General features: G+C 40.9%; 1 protein-coding gene across 1 annotated transcript in view; it reads left to right on the top strand.

The window, feature by feature from the left end:
* Positions 1 to 1,076: 1,076 nt before the first annotated feature.
* The window catches only part of CPXM2 (carboxypeptidase X, M14 family member 2), a gene marked incomplete at its 5' end in the record, with an annotated part of 64,601 nt that continues 46,385 nt past the window's right edge, over positions 1,077 to 19,292 (top strand). Inside the window, one exon of the mRNA XM_079312241.1 lies at positions 1,077 to 1,389. Coding sequence (XP_079168367.1) covers positions 1,077 to 1,389 — 313 coding nt within the window. The remainder of the gene's footprint in view (positions 1,390 to 19,292) is intronic.

The following is a 19,292-nucleotide window of genomic DNA, read 5'->3' as shown; positions in this document are numbered from 1 at the left end:
CTGCAAAGCTGTATGATTTAAATTATATTATTTAGACAATAGACTAGAGTTTAAGTTACTTATAAGTAACTTAAAGTTACTTATAAGTATACTTATAAGTAGTTATAAGTACGTATATGTAACTAAAGTTACTATAAGTGACTTAAAGTTTTTAAGTATAACTTACTAAAAACTAATGTAACTATGTATTTATAAAATATAGTTCTATATCTATAAATTAAAATATAGTATTAAAATATAGTATCTATATTATATATAGTATTAAATAGTATTAATATCTATATATCTATATCAAATGTAATTTATCTATAGTATTAATATCTACAGTATTAAAACATAGTGTCTATAATATCTATAGTATTAAATAGTGTCTATAATATCTATAGTATTAAATAGCATTCATATCTATATATCTATATCTAATCTACCTAATATATCTGTACCTAATCTATCTAATCTATCTATAGTATTTATATATATAGTATTAAAATGTAGTATCTACAGTATCTATAAATTAAAATATAGTTTTATATCTATAAGTTACACAGAAATTCTTTTGTTATATGTATGTAAGCTAACTTAAAGAAGGGAGATTGATGCTTGCTGGAGACGGATCCTACGTTGCAAAAGTTAAAAGTGGGGAGGAATAAAGAGCCACAAAAGGGAATAAGTGCAATGGAATGAGGGTGGCAGCGCCAGCAGGTGACCCCTGCCAGGCTGGGGCTCCGGTGCCCACCCCCATGTCCCGGGGGAGGGAAACCCTTCGGCCCCGGGCTGGGAGGCGAGGGCTGCCTGCCAAGCTGACTTTTCTTGGAATAAGCGCTGCCTTGGATGAGCCGAGCGCAGGAGGAGCGAGGAGCCGGGACGGAGCGGAGCTGCGGCGGGGAGCGGCCAGCGGGGGATCCCACTGCCCGCGTCCGAGTGTCCGTGTGTCCGTGTGTCTGTCCGTGTGTCCGTGTGTCTGACCGAGTGTCCGAGTGTCTGTCCGTGTCCTCCCCCCGCAGCTCTTTCCTTTCCCGCTGCCCGAGCTCTGCCCCCTCCCCGAATAAAGTTCCCGGAGCGCCGCGGTGGCCGCGATGATCGCCCGGGGCCGCTCCGGACTCTGCCTCGCTCTCTGCACCTTCGGGCTGGCGCTGCTGGGGGATGTGTCCCGCGCTGTCCCCATGGACGATCAGGATTATTACCTGCAGGAAATTACCAACAGGGATCATTATTACTCCTTCCCATATCCCGGGGAAGAGTTCTTTCCTTTCACGGAGCAGCCCGGGGAGGAAGGCTCTATCCGTGCTGCAGAGACAGAGCAGCGCCCCGGGGTCAAACCGAGCAGGAAGGAGTTAAAACAGAAGAAGAACAACAAAAAAGGAAAATCCGTTCTTGAAACGCCACCAGGTAACTTTCCGCCTTCTCCTCCAGAGTTTGGAGCCTGTTGAATCTCACGCTGACTGTGACTTTTAGCACTAATGAATATCCTGTTAATGGCAGTCTTGGTAATAATAACAAATGGGGTTGTAGTGATGATGATGACAACACATTAAATTTTAATATCCCATGGAACAGACCTGCAGAACTTTTACATCCTTCAAAACAATCTCTTTACTTGAAAGGGAAAGAGTTAAACGGTCGGAATGTATTAACTCTGCTGTACTCTGGCTAGTCTGTGGACTTTTCCTTCTTAATTATTCTTAATTGCACTTGGCAACTGTGAAAGCTGCTGCTCTATAAGCAAAATAACAGAGACAGATTTCATAGTAAAAGCTGGTTATATATAGTGACATCTCACCTTATCCCTTGTCACTTTAATCTAAGAGAGGTTGCTGAATTAATTTCACTTCTAAACCTGTGAATTTCTCTGAGATTTCACTTTGAAGCTCTCCAGAGGAAGATTTGTAAACAGAGATCTTCCTGGAAAAGACTAAGCCCTAACAAGCTCAATTATTGGCCAGTAAAGAAAAACTCCTATGACAAAACAGCCACGCTTAATTCCATTTTCTGAAGTTTGCAGAAACTTGGATCAGCTTTCTCCACCCATTTGTTCCATTAACAACTAATTGCACCACCCCAAATAGTAATCCCTGTCTGTCTGGTAGGTACTTTACTGGTTTGGGATACTTGGGAGTGAGTTTGGTCCATGAAGTGTAGAGTTGTAAAATTTGGGGCCAAATCTCACTCCCCTACAGCTGAACTTCCCTTTACTTCAGGAGGAAACTTTATGTTCATGACTGGGGCATATGGCACAAAATCTGTGATTTAGAACCATCAGTACAGTAAAAGAGGGGATCAGGGGTTTTAGAGTGGCTTTAGCTTTCTCCAGTGACATCCAGCAGATAAAACAAAATATTTTAAATTGAATGTTAACACTAATACAAATTAATTAGCACTTGTACAACAAAAATTTGGTCTTTTATACTAATAAACAGTGATAAGAAATGCAATTTCTAACATCTGGGAAACTGGGGCAGGGAATGGGGCTTGTCAGGGTAACTCCAGGCAGAAGTCAAGGGTGGTGGCAGATGCACCTTGTCCAGGGCAGAGACACCAGACATTCCTGTCCCTGTCCCCTCAGGGCCAGCAGCTTCCCCAGGGGATGACACTGCCTGGACCTCTCAAGAGCTACCTTTTCAGGTTTATTATCTCACTGTGGTCCTTGCAGTCTACATGAGAATGTTCTTGTTTCAATCTGTCACTTGTTTGGTTTTTTATATTTAGGAATAAAAGGCTCAGCTTTCCACCTCCACAGATGGAATCAGGTGGATTATGACAGGACAAGGGGGAACCACTCCTAACTGCCAGAGGGCAGGGATGGATGGGAAATTGGGAATGAATTCCCCCTTGTGAGGGTGGGAGGCCCTGGCACAGGTGCCCAGATTTGCTGGCAGTGCCCAAGGCCAGGCTGGACAGGGCTTGGAGCACCTGGGACAGTGGAAGGTGTCTCTGCCCATGGCAGGGGATGGGACTGGATGATGTTTTTAAGATTCTTTCCAACCCAAACCATTCTATGAATTCATGACCATGGGAAACACTTGGATATTAAAGCTCTGTAATTGGGTTTTTGATTCCTCATTGTGGTGGAGACAATTGAGATTTCCATGCTGTGGTGAGATGTTCTGTGGTTCATCTCTGCTTTCACCTTCCCTGTTGGCTTTTTCCCAATTTTTCCAGCACTTGGGGATACACACTTGATGCAAACATGACAGTGATGAGAACAGAATCCAATCCTTGAGGGATTTAAATTAATTTATCTTCACAGTCAGGCATCATCCTCGTTCCCCACCTGCTGCACTGAGCACAGGGGGAGCTGCTCGTGATGCATCACCAAAAGCAGCTGGAAATGGCTCAACCTCTCCTTCCACAGCAACTTTGGGCTCTTTGGACACAGCTGAACTTCCAGCCATGTGCAATAAGAGGTTTCAAAGCCTCTGAGCACTAAAAAACACAGCCAGAGGCACAACAAGCAACTGATCTCCTCCACCAAACTCCTTCTCCTTGATCCAGGATTTGGGTGATTGATATCGTCTCAGCAAACTGGCTGCTGGATTTATTTATATGGGAGAATTCAGTGGGTTTCCCTGGGAGCAGCTGAACAATTTTGACTGCAAGCCCTGAGGTGAACACCCAGTGAGGAGAACAGGCACCACTTGTTAGAGATGGGGTGAAAACAGGAGGGGTTCAGCAGGAAGTGCCAGGCAGTTTGAGCTGCAGTGTTAAAAATTCTGCCTTTCCTCCTCACCCAGAGCCCAGGGCAAGGTCCTGCTGGGGCAGGAACTCTGATGCTTAGTGCCATGTCCCCATGTCACCAGGGATCAGTTTGGAATGAAAATCTGAAAATCTGGCCCCCACAGAGATGTTTAAATACTAATACATACCTCTATTTACTCACTGTTGGATGTTAAGAGGCCAGCTAGAAATAATAATAGCAGCTGTCAAACAGATACCAATAATGATAACCATAAATCTGGCTGGGTAAGAGTGTGTGTTGTGCTTATATGTACACAACTGTGTTTATGCATCTCTCCAGAAGTGGAATTACTTTATTGGACATGCAGTAAATACCAAAATTTGGGGTTTGTGAGGCTAGCTGGCAGCCAGGACATGTGGGATTAATTAGTTGTAACAAACAATAGCCTGGCTGGGGAGCTGGGATGGAGGAGGAGGAGGAATGGGAGTGTGTGATGTGCCCCTTGGCTGAGCAGCTGGTCCTGATCAACCCCAGCTTTGAATCAAAGTGGAAATCAAATGGAACAGTCTCAAGGACATGGCACTAAACTGATGACACACACTCCATTTATTTCAGCTCATTATTGTAGGTGGCCACAATACAGATTATTTGCAATCTGTGAAATATTAATGTAGAAAAGAGTCCAACTGATGCCAGTGAGTTTGCAATTTTTTTGTCAAAAATATTAGAATCAATATTTGCAAATAGTCAATTCAGGTTAAAATTAAAAGTATCAATCTGCCTTTTTGCCCTTTAAATGCCTCATGAATTAAGTGGTACCAGGTCATCCTTGGAAGGCAAACAGTTGGATTGACAGGTTTTGTGTATATAAACAGATTTCCATTTTCTAATTCCATCCTTATTTGTATTGGCCTCTGTCCAAAGCCCATCCGAATCAGTGGAGTCTTGTTAATGTCAATGTTTTTCTTTTATGAGGCTTTTAATAGATTTTGTTATATGGTGCCTCAGCTACCATCTGTGGGGCAGATCCCTTCAGAGTCTGGAGTTCAGACTACAGGCAAAAATTCACCATCTAGAGATTTATGGGGCTGAGGTGCCCAATAACACTCCTCAGTGTAGCCCAAATCTGCCACAAATCTGTAATTATTTTGATGTGATCTACAAAACTTAAATTTGTAGTTCTTGTAGAGCCATACCTCAATTCTGAACGTATTTAGAAAATAAATGAATTATGTTTATTTGCATGGCAGTGCTCAGAGTGGGGCTTAGAGCACATTTGTTCTGTGTTTCAGAGATCTCCCAGTGTTTGATCTCTGCACATTTGTCTGTGTTTAGCTGAAATCAGGATTTCCTTTGTCTCATCTTGTTTGGTGCTTTCCCCAGGCTTGATGAAACTCCTCAGATGCATCAGTGTTTATTTGCTGTACAAATAAATTTGTTTATTTTTCTGCAATCTTGCCACCTGTCCAATATTGCAATTCTTAAGGGGTTTGGTTTGTTATTTCTTTTTAATTCATGTAGTGCATAGGTTGGGCCAGGTCTTTTCTGGGATGTGTGTGAGGAGGAGTCAGTGAGGGAAGGCAAGGACAGAACAAAATGGACAGTGCAGGCAAACGTGGAAATTATCCAGCAGAGAGAATTTGAATTTATAAAAATGGCCTGATAGTACTTTAATTGAGATGTTTATCAAGGTAATGAAAGCTTGGAGAGAGATCAGTGAGTGAATGAGGAGGGAAAGCTGAATCACAGGGCTGTTATTCAGGAAAAACTGGAGATATTTTGGTGCGAAATGGGGGCGAAGATCTGAAGAGTGTGTGAAGTTAAAACATGACAGGTTTGGGGTGTTACTGGCATTTGCTTGGTGATTTTGTCCACTAGAAAGAAGAAATGTCAGAGTGACACATAAAGCATTGAGCTGACAGCTGAAAGCTCTTGAGACCTGGTCACAAAACCCACCAGCACAGAATTCCTCGTGTGCTGGGAGCCACCAGTGCTGCTCTTCTCTTGTCCTTTGGGATCCCCTCTCTAAAACCTCCCTTCTCTGAGCAGCCCAAAGTGGAGCACTCCTGGGACCTACAACACTGATTTTAATTTTAAAGCTTTTGCTTAAACTTCTCATAATAGGAACTTCTAAGAATGAACTTCCTGGCCCTAGGTGGATATCCCATGAATTTTAATATGACCTGTATTGCATCCTAATTGCCATATGTGACGAGCAATGTGGCTTTTAATGAGCTTTCTTTCATCTACCAGCCTCTATTTTCTCCTCAGCATTTCTAAATTATGCAGAATAATGAAATGTTCACTATTCCATTTAAGAGCCCATCCTTTAAAGAATGTCACAACAAAAGAGGACAAGGGATGACTAAGAATGAATAATGAGCAATAGTCTCAAAATTGGCCAAACCTTTTTGATTAGCATCTTTCCTTACCCATGGCTTCAATGAATAATGTAACATGAGAAAGAAAAAAATGGGAATAAACACATTTGATTATGCCAGAGAAAACTACTTTCAAAGATAATTCTTCCAGCAGCCTTCTCTGAATTCAACCTCGTGTTTAAGGTGAGAAAAATGTCTCTTTAAAAACATCTCTTTAAAAAAGGGATGATTTCACTGAATAGATTTTAATAGTCTCAACCTGAGCCTAGAGTTGCTCCTGAAATGCCAGCATATTATGAGACACTCATTAGCTGAATTCAGTCCTAGGTTTAATGTTATTACCTGTTCAGTGAGCTGACTAGACAGGTCAATCCCATGGCTCACCACCAAATTTCATTTATTTCTTTTGGGTTTGGAATGAAGATTTCTGACAGCTGAATAAGCTTCAAATCTGTCAGAAAGATGAAGTAGTGGAAGTAGAAACTGTGATGCATAAGAAGTAATCTCCTGAATTTTCAATATCTGAGCTGGGATTTTTAAGTCTTGTCCAATTCACTGTCTGTGTAAAAAGCAAACTACCAAAAGACTGGTGGTCTGAGTACAGAGTTGGGATTTAAGTGTCATATTCACACAGTGGTTGCTTGTGATTTTTTTGTTATTATGCAGGGGTGCTCTGGATTTGGTCTTCTTGTCAGGCCCCTGGTAAGGTGATGTTTTATGGCATTATTTGGTCTATGGAAATATAAATCTGTGCCTTTAACACTGGGTTCTCCAGGAAAATGGGAACAAGTAAAGCTCTGATGTAGGCAAAGTGATTTGCCTTTTAAAATGCACTTTTAAATTCAGTGCCTGGAAGATGAAATGAATTTGTCCAGAGGAAAATGGCCAGCCCAAAGACAGGTCTCCACCACTGCTGCTGTCTGATTATTTTCCTGATGAGGATTCCTGAGCCACAACTTCCTGCATCTTTCAGGGTCAAGCCTTGCTCCTCTGGAGCCTTCTTCTGGCTATTTCAGCTTCAAAAAGTGTTTGGTGGGGTGTTTGCATATCTGATCAAGCAATGAGAAACTCCTACATTAAACCCTTAGTAAAACACACTACAGTGTTAATTCATTACTTCTGATGCAACCACATTTACAATTTCCTTGTGACACAGCAAAAGGAGCATTTATTATTCCAATCCCCTGAGGTTTTAACATCCCAGTGTGGGCAAGAACAAGATATTCTGAGTGTCTGCTGTGTGCTGGGAGGGATGGAGCACTATCAGAGAGGAGCAAGGCATTTTATTCTTCATGCACTCGCCAGGCAGTGCTAAATCAACTTGACAGGTGTAAAAGGAAAACTGTTTCTCTTTTCTACTCCTAGCTAAAAATGGCAACGAAAAAAAGGTGAGAAAAACAAGAATAATGAAGAGATGCCAGATGGTGACTCGGGGAGTCAGAGTGCCTGTGGAGGCATCAGAGGGAGTGTGGCTCACTTAAGGCATCTTCAGAGCACTTGGGTTTAGCTGTTAATCCCTCCAGCCCCAATTGAATTACAAAAGATACTCTGGTGAGTCTGCTGATAGATATACAAAGTCCTTTTTTGGACATAAAATGCTTCCCTTCTAGTGGGGAACATCCCAGTGGTAAGCAAGCAAAGCTTTGAACCATCTTATTATGGGTTAAATGGAGACAAGGAAAGACAAGGGATTCATTCCTTATTTGCCCAGTGATTAAATCATTTTTGCAAACAAAAAAAGGCTTTAAGTGACTTTCTGATTCTGGAGGGGTGTTTAAGGAGCTGTCTTAAAATGGGAATCAGCCCCAATGCACTGTAAAGCAGATTTTATAACAATACACTCCAGAGAATTACATGAGATAATACTGCTTTGTCAGAAGTGGAGAAACTCATTTTACTCTTGGCTTAAGAAGAGTGAATCATTTCCCATTCTGACACACAAATGCCCCCAAACCTGCCCTGCCTGGGCTCTGTGGGGCTGTGTTGCTGGGATTTGACATTGCAGAAAAGTGAAAAAAAGCTGGCAAGCTTCAGAGGACCACAGTGACTTCCAGTAGCTGTGACTCACGGCTGGAACTGAGTTGATTTAGGAGTGGAAATCCCCAGATATGGGATTAATCTTCTGTTTCTTTGTGGTTATTTACCTGTAACTGTACAGGTCTGTAAATAACAGTAAATAATAGAGTTTTGTTCCTGCTTTCACACAAGCATTAGCAGAAGGCTGTAATTGCAAAAATGCTTCTGCATCCAACATGCCAAGCAAGGAACACAGTAAAAGTTGTGTACATAAGTTAAACATAGAGCAGTTCCATGTCTTTTTGCTTTCTGCTTCACAGTGTATCTGCCCTGTAGCTTCTAGCTACTGACATAGAAAATACAACTTTCAAAGTGGATAGTGGAAGTGATTAATTGAGCTTTTTTATAGGGGGAGTTGATTACTTACAGATTTATTTTGTGGTTTGCTTTTTTTTAAATGAATTGCCAGGCAGACTTTTTGTGTGACTGTACATCAGCCTGGGGCTGCTGGTGAATTATTTAAGGGATGTACCTGGCAAAACTGTTCTCCTGTAATCAACAGGATTCCCAAAGATCAAATCCAACTGAGGTCTTCCATGAAGGAGAGGAGGAGCCAGGCCCAGCACACAGCCCAGCTAAGACAAACAGCAGAGTCTGACAGCTCTCCTGGGGTGTATTTTGCTCCTCAGGCTCCTCTGGATCATTTTGGATCCCAGCAGAGGACTGCAGTCCAGAACTCCTGCAGGCTGCCCAGATGAGTGACTCAGATCTAGACCAGCTCCTCTGCCTTCCATTAGATACATGGAAATGATAAAAAGAGACCCCCAAAATCTTGATTCCATCTGGTAATGGAGCAAAGGATTGGGGAATTATACATAAAATCAGAAATGTGAGTGATCTCTGAGTGTTCTTCCAAAGACCTTTGCAGATGCTGACAAGGTGAGTCCAGGTTCTGCAGAGCCCAGGAGATGGGTGAAAAGCATGAGCCTCAGGAAAAAAAATGGATAAACTCCTCAGCTGCCAAACTGCAGGAATGAGGGGGGATCTAAGGCTGGTAGGATGTGGGATAGAAAATCCTGCAGACACATCTGATTTGTTCCATATTCCAAATGTGTACTTGGCTTTTTTGGTGTTTGAATGCAAGTCAAATGGCAACAGACATGTAGACCACCCTGCTGTCTTACAAGAGGAATAAAATGGGAAAGTTTTAAAAATATGATAAAAAAAGTGCTAGTGTGGAGTTAGTGCAGATAAAGTGCTGCAGAGCTCTTTGAAAAAGTGGACAGAAAATAGCACAGAACTTTTCCTCTGTGACTTTTTCCATATTTCTGCTCATTAATCCTGAATCAGATTTTTTTCCTTTCCAATTAGGAAGTGGAACAATGAGGAGTTTTACTCTCAGGGAAGCTTGCATTGAAACTTTCCCTATTTCATGGCTTTTCAAGTGTAGAATACCTGTACTTGCAAATACTTTTGGCTCCTGTGGAGGGGCAGGAGGATGGATTTTCCAAGGCAGCACTGGAGTTAATAAGTCCCAAATCATCACCTGAGCTTTTGATATTACCACATTGATGTTTTGCAGTGGATATGAATCTCTTGGTGACGATTTCTCCAGGGAATGGATGTCAAACCTCACAGGGCAGCTGGTAAAAATTAGAGTTTATCTGAATGCACTCTTGAGCATTCCTCCTCAGGTCCACAGGCTGGGAAATGTGTTGCCTTCAGCTTGGATTTTTGGGTTTTCAGATGTGAACACAGTCAGTTTTATACCCACTAATAACCCATATTCCAGTTCATTTGGAGCTCCTGACACACTTTGCTTTGAACCAGTGAAGCCTCCAATGTGCTAAATGTGGAGTCTGTGATTATGAGCCTTTGCTGGACCACAGCTGAATTGTTAAACAAAGCAGAAAAGGTGTTTGGACAGAATGAATTTTGGGAATCTTTCACAGGCTGCATAAGATTACATTATTGTAGGAAGATGGAATAGGGAGAAATGAGCTCTGAACACTCAGTCATTTGGGCTGGAGAGGTGCCCACCCTTGGAGATATTTGTCTGAACCTTGCTTGAGCTGCTTTATCTCCTTTGCTCCATAGCTTGGAGCTGGAGCTTCACACCAGCTTCCCAGCTTAAGCTCCAAACCTTCCCTACAATCCTCTCAGAGATGCCAGAAGCAATGTCTTTCTCAATTTTAGCATTTCTCTTTCTGCAGACTCAGAAAGCCTTGAGAAAATGCTGAGTGTTCAGAATTTAAAAGGTAATAACCAAGCTTTTAAATCCACAGATTCCTGCTGCTTGCTTGGGCTTGAGGCATTTAAATATTTATTTATTGAGTTATTTCTGTAAGCTGGCTTTTCCATTATTAGTTTGAAGGCAGGTAGAGAGGGGGAAGTTGAACAGAGACACTCTGGTGTGTCCAAATGTCATCACAATGGACACATGAAAGCTAAAGTCACCTCAGAGCTGAAATCCTTGGGAAGATGAGCAAAAATAGGGAATCCCACCTGATGAAAAGTGGAAAGGGAGAGCCTGGCTGCAGAGCTTAAAAAAATCACACCTTCCTCTAAAATTGCTTTAGGAAGGAACTGATTCCCTTTGCCAGCTGGGCTCTGTCCTTAGATTTTCCATGTTTTCCAGGGGGATTCCTGTGCTGCCCTGGGGTTTGTGTCCCCTAAATAAGCCCAAATGCCAATTAGAAACCTCTTCCCAAGGGAAGCCTCTCTCATGCACCCCTACAATTCCACTCCTCTTTTTTATTTATTTCTGGGGTTTGGTTTGGAGTGTGGTGGTTTTGCTTGTTGGTTTTGTTTTGTTTTGCTTTTTTTTTTTTTTTTTTTTTAAATAAAAGAGGGTACTCACACTTCAATCCAAGCCTGGATTTGATTCTCCCAGATCTCAGAGATTTAGTTATTTTTGAAATGTTGCTTCTTGATGCTTTGAACTCTTAAATCCTCTGCTCTCAGGGTGTTTCTCAAGGGTGCAACAGCTTGGACACAGTGGGCTTTAAAGGAAACAGAAAGCTCTGTTATATGAGTTCCTAAATCTTTTGCTTTTCTGCACTTCTGGATATATCCAAAGAACCTCTGGTTATTTTCTATGTGCACCTGGCCAATTCTTTATCCCTCCACTGAATCAGTTTTCCACTGTTTGGGATTTAAATGTATAAGTTACTTCTGACATTTTAATGCTGTCTTGGAGCTGTGTGTCAAAGAATACTCAAGAATATTCAAGAATTCAAATAATTCAAAGAATATACAGTCTATCAAATGAATAATCAATTAAACAGAGTAATTGAGAAGCAGAAAACCCAACCAAACTTATTTTTTTCTGTTATTCTGCTCTAGAACTTACAAGCTGATTCCTTTATAAGCTTGAATTCAGGTTTATTGTAACCACACAACTTTCCTCTGGAATCACCGTCTGAGCAACAGCTCCAGACACTGTGAAAACTTGTATGCCTTATGAGAAGTGTTAGGGTTTATTAATTTCTCTTATCATTTCCTATGAAATAATAGCAACAGATGTGATGCTAGGGAAAAAAAAAGTGTATAAATGTCTAAACTTGCTAGAGCAGATGCACCAGGTCTTCATAAAACTCAGACCTTACACTTTATAAAAGGTTTTAAAACCAAGCTGGATTGGTCTGAGGTATTTCCTGTCACAGGCTCCTTTTATAGGTGGAGTATTTTTCCCAGATGTGCAGCCTGGCAGAGGGCTGGGCAGGAGGGAAGGAGGGTGACAGCTCCAGGATCCCTGGAGCTGCAGCAGAGCCTCCCAGAGATGCTCCCTGAGTGGGAATTCCAGGGGCTGAGGGCTGGCTTGGCAATCCCAGCCCATCTCTGAGGGGGTTTTTTGGGCATGCAGCTGTGTCCATGTGCTCAGATGGCACCACTGAGCTGGGAAGATTCCAGATGGACAAGGATGAGCTTTTCCCAAGGCAGCAGAGGAGAACTGATGATCAGCTCAGAAGGATGATCCTCACCCAGATCCCACAGCAGACACACTGCTGCTAGTCTGCACTCTGTTGGCAATTTGAGTATTTTTAACAATATAAAATATGAAAGATGACATCTAACTCTCAGCTGAGTAATCACTCTCAGCTGCCTAAAGGCACAGCTCCTGCTACTTCATCAGCGTGGCCCTGGAGTTCTCTGGCTCAACTCAGGAGCTAAGTCAGAAATCTAAATGGGTAGAAAACATCCTATAAAACCCCAAAGTGAAGAGCCAAGTGGTTCTATCCACATCCATGATTTACTGGTGTTAGGCTTTGAGTACATCATCAAAGGAAGTCAATGTGTCTGTTTCAGCATCATTTTCAACTCATTTTCTGCCTTGTTGAGAAGTTAAAAAAAATACAGCTTTGTCTGTGCTGGAGCTTAACTGGATTAAAATTTGAATAACATGAAGTGGAACTGACTGGGAAGCTGCTGATTTCAGTCTTTCTCAAGTGTAAATTTAGCACTTGGGAGTGGAGGTGTCTGTAGCAGTGGGGATAAAATCTAATGGCTCGTCACAACTAATGAGAACTTTACAGTTTCTCAGGTTTTTCCTGCTCCATGTGTGTGGGTTCACCTGTGTGCAGGGCAGAGTGAGAAGCTGAAAGTTGGGTGATATCAGAGTAGTGCCATTTATTCCAGTGGAATTAGATGTTTCCAGAGGATTTCTGAAGCTGTTCTTGTGTATCTCAGCCCCAGGTGAGCAATTCTGATTCTCAGTGTGGAGCATTTTCTGCCCCTTTCCTGAGTCCTCCCACTTGGATTCTTCCTTTGGGCCACCTCAAATCCATGGGGATTTTTTCCAAAAGCATGGCTGTGTTGCAAAATCCTGAAAAACAGCCAGAATTCTCAGTAAAAGTATATTTCTAGAACCAGGAATTATGGATATTATCCAGTTTATTTATGTTTAAGGGATTTCATGACTGTGCTGTCACTCTGCCCAGGGAATGTTCTATACCAGCTCTGGATATATTGGATATATTTATTGCTGTATAAAATTCCTGCTACAGCTCTCATGGAGGGCAAGGGGAATAATTGCACCAGAAGCCAGTTTTATACTCATACAACTTCTTATATATTTATCCTATTTTTGGTAAAATGCACTCTAATGGGATTGCTAATATGGTTAAACTTGAGCTCTTCTAAGATGTCTCATTTATTGAGCCAGGCTGTATCTTAAGATCAGAGTTATTTCTGTCTTGCTTTTATACTTCTTAATAGTTCTCCAAGTTTTAATGTTTATTTTTGATGGCTACAATTAATGCTCTTAGTGTAGAATCTTTGCTCTTGCACTACACCTCAGTGACCTGGTATTTTTAGCTATTTCTGGCATGAAGATGTGTTTTTAATGGTGATTTTTGTCCTATACTCAGCCATTGTGCAAGTGGTCTGTCTCAGTTTTGTTCTCCATTTTTTTGGCTAAGTCTATTTGTTTGGCTCTGGAAAAAAGAGGATGATTCTCATGTTTTGATGGCTGTACTCAGTTTTGTGGCTTTAGCTGGAATTGTAGAAAGTCTTCACCCTGTGCATCAGAAAAAAAACAGAGGAGACATTTTAAAATTAATAGCACAGAATTCAGCCTTTGTCAAATCTCACAATAAAAATTAAGAACTGATACAATATTTTTCAGGCTGGATTCTTCTGGCTACTAAAGAAAATGTGTTTTCTTCAGAGTGATTAAATGAAATACTTTCTCTGCAGAGAGAGGGGAGATCTTGGCAGATTTGGGTACAAATTGGTGCCACATCACAAATCCCATCCTCTGCCAGGCTGGTGGCAGCAGGAGGCAGCTCAGGGAGTGGATGTGGTGTCTGGAGTTTAGATGAACCTCTCGAGTCTGAAGGCTTGGCCAGAAAACTCCCAGGCACTCTGGAAACTCCTGCTCCAGCTGTGCCAGGAATAACAGGAGCTCTTCCTGCTGAAGGTTTTGTTGCATCTCGAGCCAGCCACAACCTGGGCTTGTGAGAGAGCAAATATGTGAAAAGCTGATGGGAGAAAATGAAAAAGTGTGTTTTTGGAATCTCATTGGTTTAATGTTAAACCTGACCTAAAGAACCCAGATAATTCTTCATTTATTCTTTATTTGGTTTTAAATCTTCAAAAGCAATCACAGGTATATGTTGCAGTGCTGTGATAAATATTTCCTCCTGAGAGAAGTCCCTGATGCTGAAGAACTCAATGCAGCATTTGTTGCTTGTCCTGGGAAAAAAATACAGCTCAAATGCAAAATTAGCCAATAATTAATGTGTTCTTAGGATAGGAAATTTTGGCATCTCCTTAATTCTTTATTTGCTCTTTGGTCTGGGACTATAATTCAATATTTTAACTTCTGTGCAGGGGATTTATTGTAAGTGCACTTTGCTTGCTTTGCTCTTGCAGTGCTCTGGGAATGTTTTTTTTAAAAAAAAGTAAATAAAAGCAAAATGTGGTTGAGGAACTTCAAGCTGCCTCAAGATGCTGCTTCAAATGATCTGGTGGCCTGAATTGAGGCCAGAAAAGAAACCTGTAATTGTTGTTAGCAACACTTCAGATATGAGCAGAGTCAGAAAACCACTCAGACTGAAATTCATGGACATTTTTCCAGGGAAAAGCTGGGCCATAGCAACTGTGGAGTGTGAGTCATGAACATCTGTGGGAATTTCACACTTCCATGATCACATCATCAAAACAGCAACATTTGGAGACCAAATTTGCACCCACACCCCCAGTGCCCTCATAAATAAATATAAATTATTTATGTAATATATATATATATATATATAACAAATTGTTTAGAAAAAAGGAAATTTTATTGTGTTTAACTCAGCCCCTACAAGGCTGTCCATCACAGAAAAGTAATCAAAAGATATTTTCAGCAAGGTGAAGACTGTCAGAAATGTGCTTTTACTGTTATTTCACCTTGGAGGGACATTGCAATATTAAAGTACTTTGCATAGCTGTGACCTAAGCACAACTTTAGCCACAGAAATTAGACTGCCAGAGTTCCAATTAAAAGTTTCTGCTGTTGGAAGATGAATTATCAACCATACTTTTCATAGGAAAACCTCTAAGTTCAGCTGCTAGGGCAAAATTTATGATATTGGCCTCATTAAGATATTTTCGTGCAAGACCATAAGGACCTAAGAATAGTATGAAGGGTATAATGAACATTAAAGCCTTAATTCCCAGAAAATACACACTTCTTTGTGTGCCTAATTTACCTGTATCTGTAGGTAAATTCAAAATTTTGCTTCTTAACTGCATATTGAAGGTTTTATTTGAACAAGATTTAAATCCCATGTCTCCCCTGGGAGAGAAGATTGTCAGCCTGCACAGAGCTGATGTTTCTCCATTTCCAGATCCCAGATCTCTGTTCATGGGTTTAGACCAGCACAGACTTGTAGGAATTGAAGAGGATTGCAGGAGTGGCTCTTATGATATGGACTGGAGAGGAAACATGATGCTTCTCTCTGCCCTTCCATTTGAAAAGCTGAACATATTCCAAAATTGATGGGAAATTCTCTTTATTTAAAATAATTGTTTGTCTGCTTTGCCTCTGAAAGAGGAGGACAGAATGATTTCCTAAATGCATCTTTATTAGATACAAGAGCCATAAAGGCAATCTGGACTTATCTGACATTATATAAACCAGAAGGAAATAAAATAAGTGAATAATTTAGGCAATAGAGATGACCACAAGTGTTTTCCTTATGGGATGCAGAGCAGCTAAAATTGCAGCACAGCAGCTGGAATTATTCTGCAGGAGTGAAGAAAACCACTCTGGCTCTGCAAAAATGGGGGTTTTGACCAGAGCTTCAATTGACAAAGCATGTGGAGGATGAACCTGCTTTCAAATACCCCCACAGATGCTGAGATTGCAAACTGAGCCCCTGCTGGACTAAGGAGGGAGCTCAGCTGCACATTCATCTATTGTCCTTGCTATAGGCAAACCCAGAATAAGAGGGAAATTCAAGTTTCAGGAGTTGAGGTGGAGACTGAGCTGTTTCCCCTGTGATTTTAAGGGACAGGGAATTTGCCACAGTGCCCAGGGACCAGAACTGCCTTGGTGCCCTGGCTGGGGCTCCTGGGAGAAGAATAATTGACAATAATGGACACTGAGATGTGGCATTGCTGAAGGAAAGCTGTTCTGGAAGGAAAACCTCACAAGAGCACACATCCACAGACAAATGTCATTAACTCTGAACCCAAGCCCTGTCTCTTTCTACAGCCTGGAATTAATTCCTTTGATCCACACATCTTATTAATGGCTCATTTCTGAAGTGAACACCTGTCCATGGCTGCAAATCTCAGGAAATCATGGTTGAACATGGGCCAGGAAGGGAGAAATCTCCACAACAGCCCCTTCCCTTTAAGCTTCATGTTTGCTTTTTGTCTCTCTAAACCAGAAATGCTGTAAGTGCATTTCTTTAGCAAGTTCTTATGTGCACAGGACATTTATTTCAATGTCTCAAAGCCACAGTTGAATTCCCTGTGTTTTATAATGATTAAATTTTCAGCTGGTTAAAGAAACAACCGCATAGATGGGTCATTTCCAGCTGAACCCTTTATGCAGCAGATTCACACAATCTCTGGTCATTTTTGCAGTCCAGTTTCTGTAGCTTCCCCAAGGGTTTTTCAAACTGGCACAGAGAGTACCAAATCATTAAGATAGCCCTACTGATTGAGTGGCAATTTTCATTGTTTCATGAAATATTTCTTCAAGTTAAATAAAATATATTAAAGCAATAGTTTAAAAAGTAAAGTTTTATGAATGCCATAGATCAGTTTCTTTTCCCATATGTTTTTCAAAACTAGGCTGTCCTGGTTATATCCAGTAGCTTTTAAAAGCAAGGTCCACACACCCCAACAAAATAATTCATCCAAAATTAAATTCTCAATATGACTCAGATTGGTTTTTTTTCAGTAGTGATATTGCAACTTCAGGTGGATTTTGTTGTATTATAATCAGTAAATTTGAGATAATCAGAAGAGGCTACATTGAAAACATTGTCTCCTCTATCTCTGTACATTACAAATTGTGGTTTTGGTCTATCTGTTCCTCTTTTCATCCCTTTATTGATATTGGAATTTGTATGCATGTGGAAAACATCCACATTCCTAAAGTGTTATTATTGAAAAATTATGACTATAAATAGAAGACATAATTTTATTTAATCAAAAGTCTTCTCTTGTGGAATACTGCATGAATTCCATACATCCAAGCTGCTGCAAACAACAGTCTTGATAATTCCAAGAATATCATCCTCATGCAGGGTTACACAGATGGGAATATTTAAAGGTCTTTGAATGCAAATCCTGCTGCTCTGCTCCCAGGTTGGGATGTCCACTGGAGAAAGAGGAGCCAACACTGGAAGAAAGTATGTTCATTAATTTTCAGCCAAGAATCGGAGCAAAAAATTCATTTTTTTTCTTACCAAGATAAAAAAAAAACCCTTTGATTTGGTTAGTTAGTGAAGTCACAGCCTAAAGCCTAGAGAAAGCAGGTGTTCTTCTATTAATTTATATGGATAACTATAAAAAAATAAATTCCAGGATACTATTAAATTGATGGTAAAGATCCTCATGATTTCACTTGGAATATTGTAAGGCTTGAGCAGATTGGGAAAGGAGAATGTTGTGAACAATTCATTGCAGGGTTTTCACCAGAGTTACCTGTTCTGCCTGTTGGAGTCCCTTCCTACATTTAGGAAATGCTAAATTGAGCATTTTTTAATATTGGCCTGGTAATCTGATGCATCCACAGACAACACAATAATTCATCCTTGAAAAATAAAGAGCAGTCAAGCTCCTTCCTCTGAGATCCATATGACCATTTATTATTAAGCTTCAATTTTTCTAGAAACAGAGATAAACACTAAAACACTCAGTGATTTTTTTTTTCAGCCTGGAAATACCCATCTTGCAGCCTAAATCCACAGGAAACCCAGAAATTCTGCAGCTTTTTTGTGAATTAATAACATTTCCTTCTGAATAAAACCAAACCTGCTTCTGGTACTTCAGGGAACCTCAGCCTGCTCTGCCAGGCAGCTGCCAGGCTCAAAACCATGCATTTCCTAAAGGTTTCATCAAAATAGGGTTTTGCACAGCTGAGAGCAGTGGGGGACAGGGATGTGCATCCCCTGTGCCTGTGCATCCCATGGAGCAGGGATGTGACACCTGGGGTAGCTCCACAAACAGAGACTTCTCAGCTTTTATTTTATAACTCCCAGCAGTACCTGTAGATCACCCCTTGGCTTTGGTGGGAGCAGCATAAACACTGAATTAAATTATATTTTATGAGCTGCTCATGCAATATCAGCTTGCTTTTATTTTTAAGTTCACCTTTCTTTTCAGCTCAGACCTGGCACAGGTAGTTCTGGGTGACTTTTGAGTCTGGGGAATGCTGAGATTGTTCACTGAGGAATATTACACCAAAGTGCCAAAGCATTCCCAGGATTGCACCATGAGATGGATTTCCAAACCTTTCTTGAGGATCAAATTGTTAAAATAGGCAGGCAGCTCCCAACAATGTAGTTTACTCCTAGTAGAGATCTGTCAGAGCCTGAGACTTCTTCCAGTTGGAGTATGATGAAAGATGCAACACTGTATAAGGAAATGAAATTAAAACAATCAGACAATCAAACCAAAATCCTCCCAGCTATGCCTTCCTCTGGCTTTCATTGCACATCCTGTTTCTTCTCTGTTTGGGATAATTGAACTGAAAGCTCTTTGAAATGAGGAGCTGTCTACATTTCAGCTCTTATGTAAGACTAAAATCACTGTTGGTACTTTAGAAAATATATTAATTTTCTAGCTTTTGTCTTTGCTACTTCTGAAGGAGACATTTGGCCCTGGATTTTTGTGAGAGCTTCCTAAGGATGAACAAAGAAGCAGCAGCATGAATTGACAGCCTGTAACCTTTTTCCTGAGGGATTTTAGTTTGTTGTGAACTAAGGAAGAGTCTGGGAAATCTCACATCTTGCCAGTTTGTGCCTAATAATGCAAAACTGCTCCTGATAGTTAAATAAAACCAGGATGAGGTTCTCAGGGACATCCTGGGCAGAGTCCCCATCCCTGGAGGGATTAGCAGAGGTGGCACTTGGGGACAATAGTGTGAACATGGCAGTGCTGGGGGAATGGTTGGACTTGATGATTTTCGAGGACATTCCCAACATAAATGACTCTTTCCTACTTTGATAACCTCATGACATTTTGGTGAGTGATTAAAAAGCCAAACATTTGTC

This window comes from Erithacus rubecula (genome assembly GCF_903797595.1).
Source record: "Erithacus rubecula genome assembly, chromosome: 9".
NCBI classification, from domain to species: Eukaryota; Metazoa; Chordata; class Aves; order Passeriformes; family Muscicapidae; genus Erithacus; species Erithacus rubecula.
The sequence above is the reverse complement of the archived record's forward strand: the minus strand, read 5'-3'. Positions and strand labels throughout refer to the sequence as shown.